Below are 25,645 nucleotides of genomic sequence, written 5' to 3'. Positions count from 1 at the left end.
CTGTCTCTCATAGTTGAGGTGTACCTATGATGAAAATTACAGGCATCTCTCATCTTTTTAAATGGGAGAACTTGCACAATTGGTGGCTGACTAAATAGTTTTTTGCCCCACTGTATGCATTTTCTGCAAGAATTGTAAACGTTTAACTTAGCTCTTCAGTTTATAAATAGCTTGTATTACGTATTGTTTTGCACTGCATATTTTAGAGGGAGAGAGGTTGCTATTCATAAGCTTTTAACATTTCCCTTTATTACAATTCACATTTTTGTGATATTAGAACACTATTATCTACATGTGAACATTGTTTGATTAAAGCATTTGAACAATGCTTATAGCCTGTGAATGTAGCTTTATAATACCTTCAATGGCATTGGGAACGGTTTGTAAAACACGTGTTGACTTAGGATAGTAAATTGTCATCAGAAATGTCTGCAATGGGACTAGTCTTATTATTCCTCAGTCGCTTTAATTTTAACCATGGTTTTATTTTGTCTGTTATAAAAGTATTTTCAGTTTTATAGAAATGCAATACTAAATCTTTTGAAAGCACTTGAGATTTGGAAATGTTCATATTTTTTAATAATGGAAAGAGAATTTTAAACAATTTGAAGCTTTTAACTATTATATCTAACCACCACTTGCCACAGGATCGGCTGCCCAAACCGCAAGCTGTCACGACATTAACTGCGTGCCCTCAATCATCCACTGAGTCACATGGACGCACGAAAACTATGATGATTAGCAACATATGTGTGCTAAATTTAGTGTTGTGTGACTCAGGGGCCACCCTGCAGTGAGTCACTGAAGCATCAGGTGTCTGATAGGTCGATCGCCAAGTGCCCCGCCCTCTTTCTGCCGGTGCGCTTCTTCACTTTCTACTGGCTGCGGCGCGCGCCTGTAGAGCGTGCGCATTCACTGCGCCATGGCCAGAGATCAGTCGGTCACCTCAAGCACTCCTTCTCCAATGGATTATGAGACAAGCATTTTCCCTCACATCGGCGGCTATGGACGCTACAACCGTCTCGTGGTGCTTTTCAGCTGGTTCCCCAACTTTGCGGTCATGTTGAATCTATTTAGCGATGTTTTCTTCACTCACATCCCGGAATCGTATCACTGCAAACCCGACCCGCAGCTTCTTCCCTCCACTTTCCTCCCCAGCAACTTCTCCAGACAGGGGTACCTGAACCTCACCATCCCCTGGGTGAATGGCAGCGGCCTCAGCCACTGTGAACTCTTTAAGTACCCATCAAATACCTCAGACTTTTCCGAAAAAGTGCACAGGGAGACGGTGTCCTGCACCCTAGGGTGGGAGTACGCCCATGTAGCGGGGCTTCAAAGCAACTTTGTCACTGAGGTACGGAACAGATTTTGTCGCAGGTCATCTTAGATCTGAGTGCGTGTTTGGCCTCACGTTAACCAGTTTTTTTTTGGCTGACAAAAGGCTAAGTAGACACATAACAGCATTACAAACAGCCTTTTCTGGATCCAGGTTATTTGTTTATCCATTCTTTTAATCCCTGTTAACATCGCCACAAAACTACTGTGGATAAGACAGTTCCCTTGGTAACTTTTACAACTGGTTATTTTTAGTGTGGTCTTGCTCCAAGATGCTGAATTGGATTTATTCCTCTCAAAAAAAAAGCAGTGTGTTTTTTCTGGAAGCATGTGTGTGTTTGAAGACAGCTGTTGGAGCACCATTCTGTCAATATTTGCTCCCCAGTTAAAACTTTGTTGATGCACAGTCGTGTTTCACACTTATCTGCTGTCTTTCACTCTATTTCCCACGGTCACAGATAATCATGCAGTGGACAAATAACCATATAAAAACAAAGAATTTGTATGTATGTTGACTCTGTGTGTGAAAAGACAGAAGGCCAGTGTAGATGGCTTTGCTTTCAAGAGCTATTTCTTTGTGTGAGAGATTTGCAAGCTGATTATGCATCCTCTTTGATTGTCTGTACTTTATGTAACTAGTGTCTGATCACACACAATGGGTTCCAATGTGGCTGCGTCTTGTTGTGTAAATAAGCAGCAGCAACGGGTTTATCTTATCCTCCGTCTGCTTTTTTGTGCTTCAGCTTTTCAAGGATCAATCCCAGTCTGCAAATGTTGATAAGAAGTCAACAGAAATATTCCTCCTTGTGACCCTGTGCAAACACCTTACACATCTGTGTCAGTGCTGTATTTTGTAACACATACCGAAACAACATCACAGGATGTTATCTCTAACCCACTGCAGTTAGATACATGGCTTATTGGAGCAGAAACTTCCTACAACTTGTCGGCCAATTGTGTTTGTCTGTGTCTACGACTGTGTGTATGTAACATAGCCCCTGGGAAACAAATCTTGGCAGTGAGAAAATGTTTCCTCATTTACCCCCCACAATGACAATCTGTGGCGTAGGGAAGTCTGTGGCCTTCATGTTCCTTCCTGAGATCCTGAACGCCTCTTTCCCCAACAACAGCTTCCTCTGCACATGACTTCATCGCTGCGGCAAGGGAACACCTTGTTAAAGGAACAAAATATTACAGTAAAATCCCGCTCATCCTATACTGATGCAGCTGCTGGATAAAATAACTCATCAGGGAACAAAAGTCCTGTTGTTGTTTTTTTTGGACGGAGGTTTTGATCAGATCTCTGAGACAATGGTTATTGGGTTGTTGTTAGTGAGGATCTGATGTTGCCATTTTTCTCTTCGCCCTTTTCGTTCGCTTGGCATATTATGCAGCTTTAGAAACCAATGCACCATAATCAGAAACAAGTTTATTTCCCGGTACGTTTACACATACCAGGAATTTGATTTGTTGTCTGGTGGTGCGAACATAAACAATGTAAGAAAAAAAGTTGCAAAAGTAGGTAAAAAAAAAAGAGAATAAAAAGAAGTATTTTTAAGCAGCTAGTCAGACTTTTTGGCCCTCGTGTACACTTGTCCTAACGCTGGTATACTCACTGTGATGTGAAGGGGACACTATCAAAATCTAGTTTCAGGAGTTACATATTATGCCTTATAATTTTCATATTCCTAAATAAAGTGTGTTTATTCAAATACCATTCAGCAAATATGGCAGGGTAATGTTCCAGCATTGGGATAGTGCACACAGTGGTGTTCACAGAGCAACAGAGATCTATAGGACTCCAAAAAGGTCCTTTCAACCTCTTTGCCCTACAAGTGTTGGTTGAGTTCTGACCCTTTCAGGTTCCCTTATAATTCAGCTAGCTGCTTTGATCCCAAACTTTGTATCCATAATGTCTGTAAACGCTCACTGTCATTAATACCCGGACTGCACACAGAGCCAGGGACGAGAAGAAGACTCTAACCAGGCTGGCACACTCTAGATAGATAGAATCGGAGGATGAAACCCTCTTTATTTGTCACATGCATGCACACAGCAGAGCACACACAGTGAAATTAGTCCTCTGCATTTAACCCATCCTAGTACTAGGAGCAGTGGGCAGCTATCGTGCAGCGCCCGGGGAGCAATGGGGAGGGGGGATTGGAGGTGTCCGGTGCCTTGCTCAAGGGCACCACAGCAGGGCCTAGGAGGTGGACTGGGACCTATCCAAGTAGCAGTCCACTTTCCATATTTTTCAAGTCTGTTCGGGGACTTGAACCGGCGACCCTACGATTCCCAGTCCAAGCCCCTACTTACTGAGCCACTGCTGCTTTGAGCACTACTCTGTCCTAATGTAATAACACTGTCAGCAGACATCTTAACTCAGTTATGGACGACATGATCTACATTCCTGCTCCCAGACAGAAAGCCCTCTGTGTTTATGTCAAAGAACGATGAAGGCGGCTTGTTGGAAACAATTTGTGAATGTACTTTTATTATGTCTTTAAATATATGAATCTTCTTTTAGAAAGGAGTTGAGTTGCCTACCTATTTATTATTTAAACACTTCACTTTACATATTGCTTATCACATGTGGTAGGCACTGGTTTGAGCCTTAACATGTTCTTGTATACTTTACTTTAAAAAAACTTTTACCTTGGTTTGGCTTGTAGGATTGGCCTGATTTGTTTTTGGCCCTATCGTAATAGCTTTAAAGCGCACACAAGGTTTCCACAGCTGGTCAAATATAATCTATATTATTATGTGGAATATGTTATGTCTGATGCCCTCTAACCACCTTAACAGTTTTACTTAAAGCTCCGGATGTACAGCAATTTGTCTCTTTGCGTCTCATCAGATGCACTGCTCTGTGTTTTCTGTCTTGTCTAAGTTAATATTTGGTTTTGTCTGAGTTTATTTCAGTGTACGTCTTTGTCTTCCTCTGCAGTGGAACCTGGTTTGCAGCGACTACTGGAAAATCCCACTGCAGCACATCTGCTTCATGACAGGATGGATTCTGGGATACATCCTCCTTGGTACATTGTGCGACTGGTAAGTAATAATAATACTTTATATGGAAAGTTCAAAAATGTAATAAGATCTATGTTCTGACATTTTAGTTTAGTAATTTAATAGTTTAAGAAAGAATTAATCCCCAAATCAATATTATAAAGGCTTTTATTGAATATAATCTTTATTTCATAATACACTATATATTTTAAAATGTTGGTCTAGTTTAAATTAACTAACATTTGCTGCCTTTATGTTTAATTATTTTAATTAATTTTATTTTGTGTTATCCTGTGTGAAACCATACTGTCCTGTTTTTCGTTCTTATTCTTTTGCTGCTTTAACTACTGAATGTCCCCACAGAGATTAATAAATCTAAATCTTATCTTATCTTTAACAATTTCTCTTGACTTTGATGACTTCTGAAAAAGGTAATTTTAAGAAAATTAATGATAAAATAAAGAAAAAAACCTTCTATTTTAATGCAGTGAGTTGCACGTTCAAAAATGATCTTTCATACATTTTTTACACAATCATATGAATTATTTGTGTGATTGCTTATTTATTTAGTCCATATAAAATAGTTAAAAATGTGATATGACAATAACGTGAGTGTGTTTGCAGGCTGGGGCGTCGGCGGTGCTTCCTGCTCTCCATCAGTCTGTCCAGTCTGTTGGGGGTGGTGGTGTGTCTGTCCAGCAGCGCCGTGGTGTTCCTGCTGCTGCGGCTCTCTCAGGGCGTCATGCTCGCCGGGGTGTTTGTGTCCTCGTATATTTCCAGTGAGTATCCTTCACACACATTCAAATGTTGTCTCAATTATTTCTGCAGTTAGGCTTCCTGCAGCCTTGCTCAGTAACCAGCCTCCCCACCGGATTGGGAAAAACAACCTCAGCTTCCTCGCTCACTTCTTTGTTTATTTGAGAGAAAACAGTTGGATTTCTTAGCTCTGCTCTGACTCATTCACTGGTGCTGAGTTTTATTTTTTTTAAAGGTCCTGTGTTTGATAAATCACATTTATTAGTTCTAATTTGTTACTGGGATTCTAATATATATGTCAAAAAGTCAAAAGTGATAGAAAAGATAGCTAATTTATAAATAAGGTAAATACAGTGAGAGTAGTGACATAAGTGCGTCACAGTGTATTTGTTGTTTACAGTTTAAGACGTGCTGCTGTTTATTATATTTAAGTGTCATTAGCGGGAAAGTCCCACAACCCCACCTGTTTTCAATATGAAATACTCATTTAATATACGTTTTTTTTGGTTGATCTCAGCGTGTTACTGCAGCCATGTGATTCCCAGTGTAGTATAAACTGCTGTCACGCGAGTCGCATTCATTTAGGTTCCTGAGTTTTTGTGCAAGCCACCACTGCACAGTTGTTTCAGCATATCACTGGGTGAAAACAAACAAAAAAACATTTATATAATGACATAAGGACTGAATAAAAAGGCCCAACCCTTGACCTTTCTACTTACCCATCTGCCAAATGAAAAATGGTAGTCGATTGTATTAAGATGTTGAAATCAAACAGTAGATTTTATAATTGTGTGTTAGTTAAAAAACATGCTTTTCTCGGTAGTTAAAAAGGAGGAATTTCCCTTTTTTAACAGGTATTCAGTAATGGACCCAACCCAAAGCCTGTGAGTAGTTAAAGCGTAAACTTAAGTGTTTGCCCCTTTTAGAATGGCTTCTTTACTTGAGGAAAGCTCTTAAAAATAGACATTAAGAGAAATGTATCATTGAAAATGCTTGGATTTATTGATTTGTGAAACAACAGATATCAATCAGCTCTTCAAATCAACAGAAATCACTCAGTGAAGCCAAAAAAATCATGCTGTTTTTATTATAAGTCACTCAATCAGAGTTGAAACACACTCTTCTCAGTGAAGGCCAAAGCCAGGAGACAGGCAGTGTTCAAAAATAAATGAAACCTGTATTCCTTTCTGAATTATTTTCAGTGTTTTTGATCCAGTGCAGGAGTGCCATCAACTCAATCTACTATGTAGACAAATAACTACAGATTATGAATTTAAACTTTAATTAGCAGTAGCAATATATATATTTTAATTTGACATGCATCGCTGGGAATCACGACCATTCATGTAGGCTGGAATTGCTTCTCTAAAATGAAAGATTTAGGCTTTAGCGTGGGTTAGTGTGTGACAGACTATCTGCGATGTGTGTTGTGCCTCACTGTGACAGCCGGCAGCTACTTGTGTTTCTTGCTAGGGGTTCGTCGTATTTCTAATACAGCGTGTTTCCATTCGGGAACTATGTAACGCAAGAATGTAGCAGCAGAGGAATGCAACTGCGTGTGCATTCCTGCGTGGGAGATCTTGGTACAGGGTATTGGCATCATGAAATACACACTCTTAGACACACCCTATTTTCTGTTTTTGACGCACGCTGTTACTCACACATTCCTGCAGGATCAGGAATAGATTGAGCCCAGATTTAGTTTTTAAGAGGTACGCTGATTTCGGGATGGGTGGGTTGGGGGCCTGGACAAAGGTTTCTGGGTGATGTCCTGCCAGTGCTTTCTGAGAGGAGAAAACAATAGCAGGACAGACCTCAAGGCGAGGAAATGAACAGGAAGTGAGCTTCTCATTTTCCTTCTCTCTCCCTCAGGCAGGGAGGAAGTGGAAAGTGAATCGGAGCTCTGGGGGGGGAGAAAGGAGGTTAAAGTTCAGCAGAAATTCACACAGCTTGACGCACTTCCAAACATATTTACATTGACACCTTATCTCCTAGCAACTTTATTTTCCTTGTTGTTATAGCTTTATCTTTTTCAGATTGGAGCAAGAATTTGCTTTGCTTTGTACATTCTATGAAATGGATAAACCATTTATCACCTCTTGTAACCTGAAGTTTTCAATAAGCATCACTTTTGTTGTTTGTTGACATAAATGAAGGTATTTATCTATAATGTCAATATCAAATCTTCAGGAGAAGAAAAAGAGATACGAACAGAAAAACCTTTGGTCAATAAACACAATCTTGTCAAAAACGTAGGGAGGTCTTTACATGCCACATGTCCTGTATTGAACCAGTTCCACATCAGGGCATGACCTGAATAAAAACACATGACAGACAGACTTCTGACAGTAGGTGTATGCGTGCAGGGTTCATGTCAGGACAGGAAATGAATTGGTTTTGGACAGATGTATTAGTTTTGCTTACGCTGTTTGATATCTATTCCCACCGCTCTCTCAGGGTTGGAGCTGTGTGACCCTCCCAATCGTCTGATGGTCGCCATGATCAGCAGCTTCTTTGCCGTGATCGCAGAGCTGCTGTTGCCGGGTATCGCTGTCCTGTGCCGCGATTGGCCCGTTCTTCAGGCCGTGGCCACTGTGCCTCAGCTGCTGCTGCTTTCGTATTGGTGGTGAGTCAAGTAGCATTATTTGGAGTGAGGACATGGACATGCTGTGTGTGTATTTGATCAGTCATTATGGGAAGTGATTATTCTACAGTGTAGCTTAATGTACTAGCCTCACATTGATGTCACAGAACACTCTTATTTTATATTACACTTTTATTATACATCAGCATGAAAGACCTGAGGAAAGTGTCCTGTCTGAACTCAGGTTTGTCTTACAGATTATTCCGGTTGTATGAGGAGCTTCAAAAACTAAAGCTCCTCTGTCTGTACTCATTTAAGATGTTCAATAGTTGATGAAATATAATGGAAAAGCTTTATTAATAAAAACTTCATGTATGCTGATAGTGACATCAAATAATGTTTCAATTCCAATTTTCTATATCACAGTATGTTTGAACCCTATACCTCTGAGAGATGATATAACGGAGTTGTTTTCCTCAGCTGTGTGTCGGTGTTTCCTGAGTCTCCTCGCTGGCTGCTGGCCACAGCTCAGATCCCTCAGCTGAAGAGGAGTCTCCAGGAGTTCTCCACCAGAAACGGAGTTTGTTTGCAAGATGAAATCTACCCTGGTGAAACCCTGCTGTCAGGTACACACACAGCCTCAGGGCAGATATCATTAGCCTTTTTTTTAATCCATATATTGATGAATTCATTTGTTGTAATTCTAATAAGTTTGATGGCAGTAATTAGTAGAATGTGTAAATATTGATGTGAACCCTTCCCTTGAACCCTGCTGAATTACTAGCCTGAAATCCTTCGGCTGCTTGGGGATGGTTTTAATTGTTTCCGGGTATTATTTCTTCCTCTTTTCCTGTTTATAGAGATAGATACAACTTACGGTGAAGATTGTCAACCAAGGTACTTCTCATTTTTGGAGCTGCGTCGAACCCGTGTTATCTGGAAGAACTGCCTCATCCTTAGCTTCACACTGTGAGTTTGTATTCTCTCTGTGGAATAAGAAAAGCTCACTGGACTTTCCATGATATTTAAAGCCTTTCAACATGATAAAGTGGGATGCATGTTGAGTGTTGGGTTTAGTAGATGTTTATGTTTTAACTCTCCCTGTGTTCAGGTTCATTGGAACTGGCGTTCAGTACTGTTTCACGAGGAACCTGCACAGACATTCCTCCAACTTCTACTTCAGCTACTTCCTTCGAGTGATGACCGGCGCTCTGGCCTGCGTCTTCATCTGCGTGTCCGTCAATCATTTTGGTCGGCGGGGTATGCTTCTGCTCTCTGCCATCATCACCGGACTGTCCTCGCTGCTGCTGCTCGCCCTCACTCAGTGTACGCTACTCAGCTTTCCTTTACGTCATTATGTTAATTTAAATAATATTCAAGCAAACATTTGATGTTTTGACTAGCAAGGCAATAATACGATAATTGTACTTTCTTCAAAAGTGCTCAACGCTCAACACAATACATTAATGATATTTTAGAAAAAGTGATGGAGTGATTTTGACAGTAGTAATTAAATGTACATAAGACACTGAAACATATGTCGATTGCTGAATGTTCATGAACTCAGATTTTTAGGTCATATAATAACTTAAATATGAAATCATGAAATGGGGCAGATCGCTTCTGTAGTTTAAATATAAAGGAATCCCTGTTGATCGTTTTTTTCTCATCCTTCGGGTCAATACCTAACATGAAACTTTATATCCATACAATTCATTTTAAGCTCACCCCACTCTTTACATTTTTTTTTAGGTCTTACTGATATTGACATGACAAGTTTTAAGGTTAGCACTGATTGGCTCACAGGACCAAAACATGCTGTTCATGGTGCTGCAGAGAAGTCATTAGTCTGTTGTCCTGTTTTTGTGTCAGATCTGCGAGGAGGCCTGGTGTTGGTGCTCTCTGTCGTGGGGCTGCTGTTCTCTCAGGCTCTCGCCATGCTCAGTGTGTTGTTTGCTTGTGAGGTGATGCCCACAGTGGTTCGGTAAGTGTCTTCTTGACCCAATTTATCAAGTTATGTGTTTTTATTGTCAAAAAATCCTATAAACAAATCCAAAGCAAACAATAAAATAATGCTTCTAACATAAATCCCCAAGAAATGCCCTGTTCAACCTGTTTCTTTACATTTTGCTGAATAAAAAGCACAGTGCCCAGCTGTTTTAGGTTGAAAAATATCTCAAAATGTGTAACCCATTTTCAACGTATTCTGTGGGAACAGATAGGCTAACGGTTGAGTATACAAACAGGTTGAAAGTATATAAAGCATTGTCTGATCCCACCACTTTGAAGCCTGTTGATTTGTGTTCTCCTCCTCTCCCTCTCCCTCTCCCTCTATCAGAGGTGGTTGCCTCGGCCTGGTGCTGGCAGCGGGCTGTGTTGGCATGGCCGCCTCCTCCCTGATGGAGCTCCAGAACAACGGGGGCTATTTTCTCCACCATGTCATCTTCGCCTCCTTCGCCGTCCTCTCTGTTCTCTGCATAATGCTCCTGCCTGAAAGCAAGCGGAAGCCGCTCCCAGACTCCCTGAAGGAGGGCGAGAGCCAACGACGGCCTCCTCTCCTCCTGTCCCGGCCCGACAGAGACAACCTGCCATTACTGAGCACCCGGCCCCCTCTGTCAGAGTACAACCCTGATAACTATTCCCGCCTGGTCTCTGCCACCAGGAAGATGTTGACTAAAGATAGTTTGCCTTACAGGATCGCTGTGCCGATGCAAAACTCTCTGCTGCCAGAGAGTGAAACGCAGAAGCAAGAAAATGAAACTCTGAAAGAGGTCATGTCTTAACTCCTCATCACTCCTTCGTACAGACTCGGACTATACCTCCTCCTTCTTCTAGACACACCTCCAGGGACAGTCTACCAGCATGCTTCATTTCATTAATGTCCAAGTCACTTGCTGGTCATTACTCCCCTGAAGAGCTGACCCCGGCTCGGATGCAGTGCACTTTAGAGCGACGGCTCCGAGCATGTACATGTTTTGGACTCTTTTGTTACATTTGACTATTAGAGATGTTAAGAATAAACAATGGCCTTCTTCAGCAGCTTACGTTTTTTTACATTAGCCTTAAAAATGCTGTTGCTCGTCCGTCTGTAGGCTTACAAATTGAATTGCCGGACACTATTTCCCCCAGAGAAGCTCGCTCAACCGTGAGCCGGCTGGTAATCATGTGAGCAGCAGTGCTTTGTCCATTTATCAGCGACTCATGCTCTTTTCGTTAACTCCATCAATGTCCTTGACCAGCAGTGCCTCAGTGCTGAGCGGATCCCGAGGACACACAAGACACGTTCACTGTCTTTGTGGAGTCTTGTTATACTTGTGAAGCACACAAGGGGGAACTAAATGATGCACTGGTTATTGAATCTGATGAAAGAGTCAAAGGATGTGAATCTGATGGGGTTTTTTGTATTCTTACTGTCACAACCTACTTTGTTAATCTAAATATGTCCCTTGGAAGTGTTTGGGAAAATGTCTGTGCAGGAAAATACCACTAGATACCAATCAGGTGATGATGAATTCCGTCTGTGGATGATTCGTTTGTCTGCTTTATAAACCACTTCGTCTCAAAGTATTATTTAAAGGTGCTATATTTACCTTATTTTTCTGTTAACACACTGAATGTAGCTGATGAATCTGCAGATGTGCTAACCTCTGTTGCTGGCAGCCGAAAATGTGAATAACCTTTTTGTTCTCAAATGATATAAATGGTATCCTTTGGTTTCTTATTAGTAAAAAAAAAGAAAGAAATTGGTTTAACTAAAAAGCAGTAAATGAAGGGCATTCGATTTTTTCATAATAATGGATACAACCTGAGTCAATATGTTTTTTATGTACGTCATGTTTAAGCACATTACTAACAGGACACTGAGGGGCATGTTAATCCCATGGTATCCCTGGTAAAGTGAAACTATTCTTTCAACAGCATTACTTTAACTCTTCAAAGTTGCCATGTTTGATAGAAGAAAAACACACTACTTTGTTTGACATTCAGGACTTGTGTAATAGTTTACTTAATGTATCCGTACAGTTACGAGGTTTCTGTCAGTGAACACACAAAGATGATTTTGTTCCTCCAGTTGGTCAGAAAACTCGTTGTTTGTCTTTGTTTACATCCTTTTTGCTTATCAATGTCCTAGCCAAGTGAAAACCTTATAACCTTAACTAAAAAATATTCTCTTTTTCATCCATCATGCCATCAAGGCAAATGTTCCGATGTGTGTAATGTGTAGGCCTAAATGAAATGGAAAACCTGCAAATCACCAACATTTTAATTTTAGAAGACAGAGATATTTTGCGTCTCTTCGGTTGTTACACTCTAAAACCACTAGGTGACGCTGTGGACACATATTATATATAACTTCCTGGATAATAGACAGCACACTTGTGTTAAGGAATATATCTGTGTGTGAGTGTAAACGTGTGTATGCATTTGTGCATTCAGGTCATACTGGTGAGACTTTGTTATAAATTATGTTATTATCGCACAGTGTTAAAGAAGGATACACAGCCAGGTAACGTTAACGTGTAGAAAACCACCAAAAAAAAGATTCTAAAAACAACCTTGAATCCACATAAATATAAACTGAATAATATAACCCTTCCCATTATTTACTTTAGGTGCTAAACCTAAATTCATAACATTCAGGATTGTATACCCAAAGGTTAAAAATTAGCTCACACACAAAGCAAAATACTCTTAATTTCATCAATTTAACATGCTAATGTGTTTTACCACCAGGCCAATATGTAAGCAATTACTGCTATTGGTCTACTATATTCTGAAAGTGTGTGTGTGTGTGTGTGTGTGTGTGTGTGTGTGTGTGTGTGTGTGTGTGTGTGTGTGTGTGTGTGTGTGTGTGTGTGTGTGTGTGTGTGTGTGTGTGTGTGTGTGTGTGTGTGTGTGTGTGTGTGTGTGTGTGTGTGTGTGTGTGTGTGTGTGTGTGTGTGTGTGTGTGTGTGTTAAATCACAGCTTATGAATTTGATAATGTTATAACAGCGTGGAGAGCCAGTGTGAGCATGAGGGCCAGTGTGCCGAGGGATTGCACGGCTCCAGTGTTCGTGGTCTTGTAACCGTAGCTCGTCCTGCAAGAGTTCTTCACCTCATCGTATGGAATAGGAACATCATCTGGATTCTGGGAAGTCAGACTGTCACGCACCTGACAAACAAAGATCAGAATGTCAGACAGAAATGCACTGTGACAGGTGTGTGCGTGCGTGTATGTGTGTGTGTGTGTGTGTGGGTGTACGGTCTTAAGGCTCAACACTTTCATTTCCCTTTTATGACTTGAATCTTGTTTTTTCAGTTGAATGCACTTCTGCATATTTGTTAATTGCTTTTCACTCAGTAACTTGATTGTCTTCTTTATATTGTTGTGAACACCATGTACAGAAAGAATGAAAACAATATAATTAATGATTTACTAGAAAAGTGAGATATCTGAGCCTCAACAACCATCTAAAAACTGCCTTGAGTTTTCGATGATGTTGATTATTCACAGGGCATCATTATGTCACACATGACATACATTATACACAAGTGCTGTATATGTTTAATGCTCTCCCAACTTCCTTTAAACTTGACTTCCCCTGAGGCCAAAGTGTAAATTAACACATGATTATATATATTGTGTGTGTGTGTGTGTGTGTGTGTGTGTGTGTGTGTGTGTGTGTGTGTGTGTGTGTGTGTGTGTGTGTGTCCACTATTCGGGAAGTTTCAAAATCTCTGCGTGTGTGTCTAACCTGCTCAGTCCGGTTCAGGACTCGGAGCAGGTTGTTTCCCAGAGCAGCTTTGACCTCGACATCGGTCCATCCTCTCCTCAGCAGCTCAGCCACCACTTTGGGCACCTTGGAAACATCTTCCAGACCCTCTGGTAGTCTGAGAGTGCAGGGAAACACATTTTACTTAAGATAATTCACCGTTTTTATTTGTGTTTTACTGGGAAGCTTATTGTTTGAAGGTTTGTACTCGCCTTGTAACCCCATCGTAATCTCCACCAAAGCCAACGATGCCCGCCCCTCCCACTTTCCTTATATGGTCAAAGTGATCTATGATCAAATGTAAAACCACAATACTTTTTATCAGGAATATATAGGAAGAAGATGTAGATTCTGAAAACAACCATCAGACATTGATAATTAAAGGTCTTCTTCTCATAGCATAGGAGGTAATCCCAGTCTCCTGGCTGACAGAATGAAGGAAAGTTAAGGATGTTTACAACATTGAGAACACAGTATAACTACAAGGTTAAAAGTTACAAATTATGTACATTTTAAACTGATGTAATATAAGTAGGACTGTGCAGTGGAGATCTGGAGATACAATACGTATCATGATACAGGGCTAACTGTTCAATATATTGCAATGCTAGTAAAAATATTTTACTCTTATTTTAAATTAGAACAGTGGGATACGCATTCATCACAGTCTGTGTAGCGTCCAATATCAAAGCACTACTGTGAGAGCAGAGGGCACATATCTTTGTAAATTACTTATGAATAATTAACCTTTGCATGAAAACTAGTAATTTAAACCAAATTGTGCATTTAAGATACATTTCAAAAAACTAATATTCCAATACAATTCTTTATCAATATTTTTCTGACATCATCAGATCTAAGGGATAAAGAAACAATTACAGAGGACACTACATGCTCTTTTTATCACCAACACAATATAAATGATCAATGTTCATGGAAAAATAAAATAGTTATTGTTTTTTTTTATTATTTGAGAACGGGAAGTTGGGTAACCATATATGGACATTGAAAAGATGCTGAAATATTTAAACTGCCACCTGAGACATTTATGACTCTGAGGTCCTCTGAACACTAAAAAAGGGAAATACAAATAAGTTACATAAAGCAGTAAACATGCAAATGTAAAGTGGATGGAGACAAGGATTTTTATTGAGGGAATGATAAAAGTTAATACTTAACCAGGTTAACAGCCTTCCGCATGACAGTAGTTATTACCTGCAACATCTGAGAGGTTAGCGGTCTTGCTGCAGGTCACGTAGTCATTGTAGAAGTTCACCATGACGATTCCTCCTGTCTGATTCTGGACGCACAGGCAGGATGTTACATGTCTAGACCTAGAAACTGTTATCTATAGGATGTAGCTGTGACATGGGCCAAGAGATGTACCTACACTCACAGCATTAAAAAAAAGGAGGGTATTGACCTCTGCTGTCTGAGTCTAAATGCCTGTCTCTTGCAACTATAAACAAATTAATCTTATCCATCGATCTATAACCATTTACTTCTTTATTGGTTTATTATTATTTGTTAACCAGGATACTCCCTATGTATGTTCCAGTTAAAGTGGACACAATGTGGCAATTTCCAAGCACCATTAACCATTTGGTGCTATAAAGACCTTTGGGCGTTGGTAACACACACACACACACACAAACACACACACACACACACACACACACACACACACACACACACACACACACACACACACACACACACACACACACACACTCACACTCACCACTTTCCTAAGAACATCATCAGGGACGTTCCTCTTGTGTGGACACACGCTGTACGCGGAGGAGTGGCTGAAGATGACGGGGGCTGCGGACATGGAGAGCACCTGGTGCATCACAGCTTGAGTCACATGAGCGAGATCGATCAGCATCCCCAAGCGGTTCATCTCCACTATTAGTTGCTGTTGTATGTAAAAACAACGGTTGAATACCAAAAATAATAAGCTAGATACAGTTCCCGTATATGTAGTTTCACTAGTTTGACAAAAAGCCTAATGAAATATCTGATTAAATGTTTTATAGACACATAGGATAAACACGCTTTAAAAAAAGGAAATGGGAAAACTATTTTGTCAATTGTTTTACAAATACATTTTATATATATATACTTATATTTTATTTATATATACTTTATTATAATATTATTGTATGGAATATTTAGTTATTTTAATAATAATGTTTTTTTTATATAAAATAATTGTAGTATTTCTTGTGTGCAGACATTTTACTTTTACACACGTTACAAGTGTTTTATCATGCTTGTAATAAACAGGAGCTGGATGTTAAGAAAGTTATATATTTAAACCAGTAAACGGTAACTGATTAAACTTTTAAAGCATAATTTGCCCATCCCTGCTGACCTTGCCAAATGGAGATAGGCCGTTGTGTTCAGATGGTTCCGCTTCAGTGTCGACAAGCCAGTTATCTGCCCTGAGGAGAAATAAACAGTTAGGACTTCCCAAGTAGATTTGCTGCTTCAAGGTCACATAGTGTACTTTGAAAAGGGATAGTATTAGTGGTATATTACAAATATACATCAATATATTCATTTATATTTTCCTGATACAGACCAAAGAAGGTGAAAAAATACATTTATACTTTGTAAATCCTTTGTTCATAAGGTTTCCTCCGACAGTTGCATACATTTAGCCTCCTAAAGGGATCAAAGCGTTTCAGTGCTGAACTTTCAGATAACCTGATACTGCTGCCTGGGGACAGGCCTGCAGGAAACCCCCAAACTCCCCTCAGCACAACTAAACTGACCATGACGAGTGATAAAACGCAAAGATAGGACCAAGTCTCAATGAAAGCCCTGCTAAAAAAAAGAGGAAAATTTAGGCAGTGTTTTTAAGCTGCCCTTTTTTGATCACTTTTACTCAAGTAAGATAGAACTGAATTGACATTTTAGCTGTGAACGATGCCTTTTTCTATGTTGTTGTTTCAGTGTGTCTATAAAAATAGGTGCATGTGACATTAGTTGAGTATGTCATGATAGATTTTACTATTGACTCCACTACCTGTGTTTGAAAACAATATTTGCCCATACTTTACAATTAAACATTACATATAATAATAATAATAATAATAATAATAATAATACATAATAAAAAGCTTTCAGTATTTGATTCACTATCTCCTAAACTGAACAGAATCTAAAATATTTGAGCTGAAAAATAGACACACAGGAAGTTAAATGCACGTGATGGATGCTTGTGACATAATGTCACGCGTGTTAATTTGCACTGTGTTTACGAGGCATAAATGTGCTGTTTGCTGCTGGCTCTTACCAGGGTGTGTTGCACGAGTGTGTGAGTGTAAGGTAGCGGACCCCCAGCTGGTACATGGTGCGCAGGGTTCCCAGGCTGCTGTCGAGGGAGTGACCCCCCTCCACGCCGATCAGACTGGCTGTCTTGTTCATTCTGAAGGCCGTCATGATATCTGAGCAGAGTCAACATGAGTGTGATTCACAGACAGGTAAGACTGGAGTTAGCAAAGGTCTCAGAAATGACTAAAGTCTCACCATGGCTACTGGTGGCAAACATGAAGGTTTCTGGGTATTTTTGACACATCCTGTGAACCACGTCTATCTGCTCCAGTGTTTGTCTGACGGCATCTTTGTACTGACTCTCACAGGGAACATATGCAGACCAGAACTGTAAGAGGAACATAAATAATGTGTTAATTATCAACACCGCCCTGTATCCAGGGACATTTAATTGATGACAAGACAAGTTCCTAATTAAAACCACATTCCTTTTTTATTGCTTGATTGCTCATTTATTATGTATGTTTATTACTATGACCTGGGTTGTGGGTTCACCTACAAAATGGCTGCAATAAAGTTGGTAAAATGAAGATATACACAATAAACCCTTAACATTTGCACACAACACAGGAAATAAGGCCCAGTGGATACACAAGAGTGATAGACTTTGCTTGAACTGTGTACAACATTTGCAGGTTATTTTCAATGAGTTGCTGTCAAAAAATGTTTTATTGCTCCAGCTTGCATAATATGAAAAGCTAGTTGTTTCAAGGTCATTGCCCCAAAATCCTTTCTGGTGACAATAAAGACTGATAAGTGATGAATCTCTCTCTGTATTCTGAGCGAGGTTCATTCAATTATCTTGTTCAATGTATAATGATGAGTGCATGATTCAGCAGAAATAAAACAGAGATGAATGTTCAATCTGATAAATACACATGGTACAACAGTTAGGGATGCAATTACTTTTCCACCTTTTCCAAATACCTCAACCGCCCGAATACGGATCTCTGCCATATTTTACATTGCTTAAAATATGTATGTGTTAATGCATCGTTTCTGTGAATGGTTACACAAGACTATGGATTGCAGTGACACTAGAAACTAAGCGGTTGGCAAGCTGTGAATGAGCAAATGTATTTACCAGGAACGCAAGATTTACAAAGTCTCTGAAAGAATTTGGAAATCGGTCTTGCCACAAACAGATCCTCCTTAAAAAAGTCAGTCAAAGTCAAATACCATAACACATTTGTGGAGAAAGTCCTCACATCCTGTTTATTGGCAGTACAATGTATCAAAACATAAAGGGGTCACTGTGCAGCCCCTAACCGAGCAATATATCACGGTATATAGATTTGATATAGATTGTATTTATTACTATGGCACTTTTGTGTCTATGCCACTTTTGCTGTCAAAAATGTCAATGTCCCCCTTGTGGGACTAATAAAGGATTTCTGATTCTGATTTTGATTGTATTATTGTACAGCTATGACTGATACAGTAGCTGGTTAAAGTTAAGATATGTTCACTAATATATACAGTATATATACATACTGTTGTGTAGTTCATCTGTTAAGATGTCTCTTATTTCTAAAGCGAAACATATATTTTACATGTAAAATCTTTATCTACATACCTACTCTATGTGTCAAATAAGGAGTAATAAGAATAATAAGAACAAAAATACTTTTCTTTAAATGTGATAGTGTAGAATTATAAAGTAGCAAAACATTTACACTCAAGAAAACTACAAATACTTCAAAATAAGGCTTGCGTACAGTACTTAAGTACATTTACCCACATATTTTTTCTTTGTTGAATAAGTAAGTAAAACATTTTTAAAAAAATCAAGAATAAAAGCATAGTTTTTAACAGGTGAGTAAATGCTTAACACAAACAGGTTTACATAGATAACCGTTTCATCTTCTTTCAAATTGATCTTTGCTGACCTAAAGTTCATCTCAACTTTGTTTGGGACTTTTGGGAAACAAACTGTTGCTATAATAAAATCTTATGGTTCTCATTCATCACTGCTTTCTTTGGCACCTTAATGCAGCACTGTACAACTACACAGCTCTGAGGCTTTGAAATATCTAGTGTTCTCCTAAAACATTTTATATCATTTAAGAGTGAAAATAGGAAGTGGTTACTTGCCAGGCAAAAGGTGTTGATTAAGTAGTTAAATATTCCATTAGATTGTCTTTACTTAGATGATTAAAATATTATCTTATAAAATTAAAAACTTTTTGAAGACAGAATGTTTGACTCAGCAGATGAAGAATCACATGACAGGGCAGGATGGTTTTCTTTAATTTCCCATTTCCCAGTGCATTATGTTCCGTACTTACTTGCGCTCCCAACCGTCCCTCCTTGATCTTTGGGATGTTGGTGTGGGTTGTTTCCAGCGTGTTAAGATCCACTTTGTTGAGCTCGTTGTTGAATCGCATTCGAAGTTGCCAAGGCAGGTCATTATGGCTGAAATATCAGGTAGTCAAAGGGTCAGACCCTCACAATCCTTTCCTCCAGACTCTCATCATAAACTGTGATTTCACAGCAGGGTGGAAAACTGCGCGTTATCCCACATTACCACTAGAAATTGCTTCCAGACGCATGATTGTTAACTACATAAATTGTTTACTGCTTTTGCTCATATGGGAAACAACACAAAACCTCAACAGAGAACATCATGACACGATAAATTCATTAAAATACTTTTCCTCTTACCCGTCAATGAGCGGGGTCTCTGACATCAGCTGCAGAGCTTTGGTCAAGAATGGATCCACAGCCGCGGCACAAGAACTGATCCACAGCATTAAATATGCAGCTGAGATAACTTTGGACAACATTTCCTAAACTTGAATACACTGTTAAACGCACTGCCCTTTTTATTCCTTAAACTTTCTTCTCTTTTAAATCTTTCATAAGATCCCAGTTTTGTAACCTCTGACCACCCAGATCTAACTCCCTGCTGCCAAAACAGATCTCTTTCGTGGGGTGCCAATTGGCAATCTTTAAAAGGTTTGTTTTCACTTACACAGATACTTCAAATTATCCACCCAGCTGTTTATCTGTTTCCGTTCGATTATGCTGAAGATCAGATCTGCTCATCGCTCCTCCTCTGTTTTCAATGTTTCTCATTACAGCACTAGCAGTCATAAATGCAGCACCGTAGCTTATTAACTCTTGCAATCTTACAATTGTTAACCAATACATTCAGGTTCACATGTTATGTGCCTTTTTACTGCTTTTCTAAAGTCACAATATACAGTGGGGCAAAAAAGTATTTAGTCAGTCACCAATTGTGCAAGTTCTCCCATTTAAAAAGATGAGAGAGGCCTGTCATTTTTATAATAGGTATACCTCAACTATGAGAGACAAAATGAGAAAACAAAATCCAGGAAATCACATTGTAGGATTTTTAATGAATTAATTGGTAAATTCCTCGGTAAAATAACTGTAACTTCTTCTTTAAGAGGCTCCTCTGTCCTCCACTCGTTACCTGTATTAATGGCACCTTTTTGAACTTGTTATCAGTATAAAAGACACCTGTCCACAACCTCAAACAGTCATACTCCAAACTCCTCTATGGCCAAGACCAAAGAGCTGTCGAAGGAGACCAGAGACAAAATTGTAGACCTGCACCAGGCTGGGAAAACTGAATCTGCAATAGGTAAGCAGCTTGGTGTGAAGAAATCAACTGAGGGAGCAATTATTAGAAAATGGAAGACATACAAGACCACTGCTAATCTCCCTCGATCTGGGGCTCCACGCAAGAGCTCATCCCGTGGGGTCAAAATGATCACAAGAACGGTGAGCAAAAATCCCAGAACCACACGGGGGGACCTAGTGAATGACCTACAGAGAGCTGGGACCAAAGTAACAGAGGCTACCATCAGTAACACACTAGGCCGCCAGGGACTTAAATCCTGCAGTTCCAGACGTGTCCCCCTGCTTAAGCCAGTACATGTCCAGGCCCGTCTGAAGTTCGCTAGAGGGCATTTGGATGATCCAGAAGAGGATTGGGAGAATGTCATATGGTCAGATGAAACCAAAATATAACTTTTTGGTAAAAACTCAACTCGTCGTGTTTGGAGGAGAAAGAATGCAGAGTTGCATCCAAAGAACACCATACCTACTGTGAAGCATGGGGGTGGAAACATCATGCTTTGGGGCTGTTTTTCTGCAAAGGGACCAGGACGACTGATCCGTGTAAAGGAAAGAATGAATGGGGCCATGTATCGTGAGATTTTGAGCATGACAATGATCCCAAACACACCGCCAGGGCAACGAAGGAGTGGCTTCATAAGAAGCATTTCAAGGTCCTGGAGTGGCCTAGCCAGTCTCCAGATCTCAACCCCATACAAAATCTTTGGAGGGAGTTGAAAGTCAGTGTTGCCCAGCGACAGCCCCAAAACATCACTGCTTTAGAGGAGATCTGCATGGAGGAATGGGCCAAAATACCAGCAACAGTGTGTGAAAACCTTGTGAAGACTTACAGAAAGCATTTGACCTCTGTCATTGCCAACAAAGGGTATATAACAAAGTATTGAGATGAACTTTTGTTATTGACCAAATACTTATTTTCCACAATAATTTGATAGTCATAGAAAACTGAAACTTTATCAATAATGTGATAATTTGTACACACCCTTGGATGATATGAAGCTCAATTAGTGTGTAAAGTATGTGTTTTGGAAAAGTCCAAAGTGGATTTGTCTGTAGTGGAACAAGTGGACAAGTTAAGTTTGACAATTTATCAGCTCAGAGTAATTTCTCCGCAGGGTGGCTGGAATCTCCCTTAGGGATAAGGTGAGAAGTTCAGTCATCCGGGAGGGACTCGGAGTAGAACCGCTGCTCCTTCGCGTTGAAAGGAGCCAGTTGAGGTGGTTCGGGCACCTAGTGAGGAAGCCACCTGGGCGCCTCCCTAGGGAGATGTTCCAGGCACGTCCAGCTGGGAAGAGACCGAGGGGTAGACCTAGGACCAGGTGGAGGGATTATATCTCTTTGCTGGCCTGGGAGCGCCTTGGAATCCCCCAGTCAGAGCTGGTTGATGTGGCCAGGGAAAGAGAAGTTTGGGGCTCTCTGCTGGAGCTGTTACCTCCGCGACCCTGACAGAAAAGCGGGAGAAGATGGATGGATGGATGGATGGATGGATGGATGGATGGATGGAGGGAGCTCAGAGTACTCAAGTTGTGATGAGGGAATGCAGGTGGGTGAGGTCACTCACACACACACACACACACACACACACACACACACACACACACACACACACACACACACACACACACACACACACACACACACACACACACACACACACACACACACACACACACACGCATAGGCTCACACACATGGAAAATGGAAACTAAGCAAAGACTATTGTTGGATTTGTAAAGTCCAAAGATATTTAAGTCAGTAAAAAAGGCATTGTTAATACTTTGTATTTGTATTGACATTCTCAAGTCTAAAAACCAATGCTTACAACAACTAATATGCTACCTTCTTTTTTTGGGGCCAAGGAACACCCACTGTCTGACACCAGGAGCATCATTTGCATTTCCTCTTTTTAGGTCATGTTAAAACCTCTGTTGTCAACATCGGTCTCTCACAGAGCGGATGCACAGAGAAACAGCTAAGCAACGCAGACAAGCACAGGTAGAGCTACAGCAAGGTAAGCACAAAAATCGAGAGCAGTCAAGAGGCAGCTAAAAAGGGCTGATTAGAAAAACAACATAGCCTAAGTATACCTTTTTTTACAGGTTGGATATGGCCAGGTTGGATGTTGCAGAGACCTTTCATGGTATTTTGTTCCCGGGACACCTGCACACCCAGGATTCCTTACAACTCGCTCTCAAATTTCCGTTTCAGGATACAGATATCGTCATTGTCTCCTTTCCAAAGTCAGGTAGGAAGAGACGAATAGTTGATTGGGATAAATTACATCTGCAGTGTCTTTGCAACTAATCACATGAGCATGTTGAGTAACTCATTGCAGACATTATGTAGAAATCCATTTAGGTATGTAATACTATGACTGAAATTGAATGCCTTGCTTAGTTTGTTTTCCTCAAATGGATTTTTAAAAACGTCAGATGAAAATGCTCCTCTCTTTCCACTCAAAAGGCACCACATGGATGCAGGAAATTGTCACTTTAATATCCAGCAGAGGAGATCCACATGTGTCCCAAAGTGTACCAAACTGGGCTCGGGCTCCCTGGTTGGAGCAAATTTATTTTTCTGCGGTATGGGAGACCTCCAAAACTACGACTCGAGTCATCACCACACATTTGCCTCATCACCTGCTGGGCCCTGCCCTGCAGGGCTCCAAAGCAAAGGTCAGATATACATGTTTATTTGACCTTTTGGGACCATAAAGTATAGAGATAGATTGCAGACATCAGTGTATTTGTTGTGTCAAGGAAATTGTAATAGAGAAAGGCCAAAGGTTGGAAGTCATTTGGTTATAGTGCTAATAGTTTCAAGAGGGTACTGAGATGGTGATATTTCAATCTTATACATGACCCCGTGGCTCTTTCCTCTCACAGGTCATCTACGTGAGCAGAAACCCTAAAGACATGGTGGTTTCCTTTTATCACTTCCACAAAATTGCCAACTTCTTCCCTGAAGCTGGCACATTTCCAGAGTTTCTAAACCGATTCCTGGAGGGAAAACGTGAGTTGTTAAGGAAAAAAATAATATATTTATATATTAATATATTTCTGCTCTGTCCTGAAATGATGACTTTAAGATTTACAGCCAAAACGTCAACTTTTATTGTTTCAGTGCACTATGGTTCCTGGTTCGACCACATTAAAGGCTGGACCGGTCAGATAGGAACAATGAACAATCTGCTTCACGTCACATATGAAGACATGTCGTTGGTAAAGGAGATTTTTTTTATCATCCTTAAAATAATAAATGTCCAACAAAAATTATTTATTAAAAATATGATTAAATATATTGATAGTGTATATTTTTTAAAGTGTATAATTTTCTTGTAAGCTATTTCTTTATCTTGTTCCTCAATTATATGAGTTCTGAAGAGGAAGTTAAGTGTGAAGGTCCTGTTATGAACTTCTTTCTATCTCACGTCGTCATATGGTTCCTTCTTTGTATGTATATTTTTCAAATGATATTATTGTCGTCTTCCTGCTGTCAGAACTTACATGCTGCCATGAAGAGGGTGAGCGCATACCTACAGCGTCCCCTGCTGGAGGACGAGGTCAACAACTGTGTGAAACACTGCAGCTTCAACAGCATGAAAGACAACAAGATGGTCAACTACACCCTGATCGACCAGGAGATTATAAACCATGGCAAGGGCTTCTTCATGAGAAACGGTGGGGCTCTGTTTTAGTACTGTTAAGTACTGTAGTACAACAGTAATGTCAACAATTGGTGTCACCATAATTCGAACCTGTTATGAATCACCAAACTAGTTTCACCTTTTAATAATTAATATAAGGGGTGACATGATAATTAAGACATATTAAATGGATTCTTTCATTTCTTTAGGCATCCAAACAAGAATCCTTTAAACTAAAAGAGATAGAGAATGTGAATCAGCATATTCTCAGAAGTGTCAGAATATTTGTTTTTAAAGGATTTGTTTATGTCTGTAATGTAGCCAATGAGTCAGCAGGTCTTTGTTTAAAATCATGATCATTTGAGAGGAGCGATTATTCATAATATATCAATTTATATGGATTTTTAAAATCCTGTATTTGGTCTTTAATTAAATCCCATCTGTCTCTCTTCCCCTCAAAAATTCAGGTAAGATTGGAGACTGGAAAAACATGTTCACAGACGAGCTGAATCAATATTTCCAAAGCATCTTCGAGTCAAAGATGAAAGACTGCACTTTAGAGTTTGTGTGGGAGGAGCAACAGAAAGAAGAGACTCAGACTAATGAACAAATCCCACGGAAGAACACAAAACTGTGAAAAAAAAGCTAGAAAGTATGTTTTATCCTGTTGTTTTCTTATAGGTTGAAGTTTAAATCATTAAAAGTACACAGTTGACATGCAGTGTCTAGTACCCTTCAAAGCCTCTCAAGAGCAGTATACCGCAGGTTCTTCATGAATGTGTGCATGATGTTTCACTTGATGTATTCCAATGTTTTGATTATTGTTAACAATGAATAAATATCGGTTAACTGAATCCTCTTTCTTTGGTGTAGTACAAATGGTACTTAAGGTTGCTAATGTGCAGCACAAGCAAAGCTATTGTCAGTAATGAAAGCAGCACAACAAGGAGCAGAAGGTCATGGTTTTAATTATAAAGCTCCTCTTCTTTTCACTTCACAAAACCAAGACAGTGCGGTTCCTCCTCCAGTTTCAATGCAATGGAGAACTTTGATCCAATTCAATCAAGTATGTGTTTGTATAAGAATTAATATTCAAAACACTTTATTCGTAGTAGTACATTAAAGTAACACAATATAAGAAAAAGGACCAACATCATCGATTGGTATTAAATAATCATAAGAGCATACATACGGTCAGAGTGTATGATAACTCTGTGTTCTGTGAATCATTAGATCGGCATCAATCTCAAAGGTTGACATAAGCATACATCTATGGCGTGAGAACAGAGTATTAGAAACATTTTGCTACAAATTAGTCTTAAGGGTGCACTCTACCAGTTTCACATGTAAAGGTCAGTGGATATCACTACTAGAAATACGTACTTAGGTTAATTTGGGCTTGAAGTCTACAGATTTGAATGGAAAGGTACTGAAGTCAGGATCTCTCAGCCTCTGTTCCTCTAATGTTGAACATCCTCTTTCAAATCTTTTCCTCACAGGCTTGCTAAAATGGATTTCAACTTTACCACAATTTCAAAATGTGACCTGTAAAAAGATGAAGTGTAAGTTAGTTGAGGAACATTACTGTAAAAGACTCAATATATGCATTTGTT

The 25,645-nt window shown here is 39.7% G+C and overlaps 3 protein-coding genes across 3 annotated transcripts; 2 read left to right on the top strand and 1 right to left on the bottom strand.

The window, feature by feature from the left end:
• Positions 1-920: 920 nt before the first annotated feature.
• On the top strand, positions 921-11,936 carry slc22a31 (solute carrier family 22 member 31). Its single transcript, XM_063881863.1, has 9 exons — positions 921-1,354; positions 4,283-4,386; positions 4,969-5,123; positions 7,558-7,726; positions 8,165-8,310; positions 8,545-8,653; positions 8,796-9,010; positions 9,557-9,668; positions 10,023-11,936. The coding sequence occupies exons 1-9, from the start codon at positions 923-925 to the stop codon at positions 10,465-10,467; spliced, it is 1,887 nt and encodes a 628-aa protein (XP_063737933.1). The 5' UTR covers positions 921-922; the 3' UTR covers positions 10,468-11,936.
• dpep1 (dipeptidase 1) lies at positions 11,931-19,854 on the bottom strand. The gene is made up of 10 exons (XM_063881864.1): positions 19,445-19,854; positions 19,069-19,195; positions 16,976-17,108; positions 16,743-16,893; positions 15,816-15,885; positions 15,180-15,356; positions 14,654-14,738; positions 13,651-13,726; positions 13,421-13,556; positions 11,931-12,837 (listed from the first exon to the last, which is right to left on the bottom strand). Exons 1-10 carry the CDS (start codon positions 19,564-19,566, stop codon positions 12,652-12,654), a joined length of 1,263 nt encoding a protein of 420 aa, XP_063737934.1. The 5' UTR covers positions 19,567-19,854; the 3' UTR covers positions 11,931-12,651.
• A 2,426-nt stretch (positions 19,855-22,280) lies between these two features.
• On the top strand, positions 22,281-24,886 carry sult5a1 (sulfotransferase family 5A, member 1). The gene is made up of 7 exons (XM_063880671.1): positions 22,281-22,397; positions 22,486-22,631; positions 22,850-23,061; positions 23,272-23,398; positions 23,510-23,607; positions 23,886-24,066; positions 24,500-24,886. The coding sequence occupies exons 2-7, from the start codon at positions 22,493-22,495 to the stop codon at positions 24,667-24,669; spliced, it is 927 nt and encodes a 308-aa protein (XP_063736741.1). The 5' UTR covers positions 22,281-22,397; positions 22,486-22,492; the 3' UTR covers positions 24,670-24,886.
• Positions 24,887-25,645: the final 759 nt, after the last annotated feature.

Source organism: Eleginops maclovinus, chromosome 4 (assembly GCF_036324505.1).
Source record: "Eleginops maclovinus isolate JMC-PN-2008 ecotype Puerto Natales chromosome 4, JC_Emac_rtc_rv5, whole genome shotgun sequence".
NCBI lineage: Eukaryota > Metazoa > Chordata > Actinopteri > Perciformes > Eleginopidae > Eleginops > Eleginops maclovinus.
The sequence above is the reverse complement of the archived record's forward strand: the minus strand, read 5'-3'. Positions and strand labels throughout refer to the sequence as shown.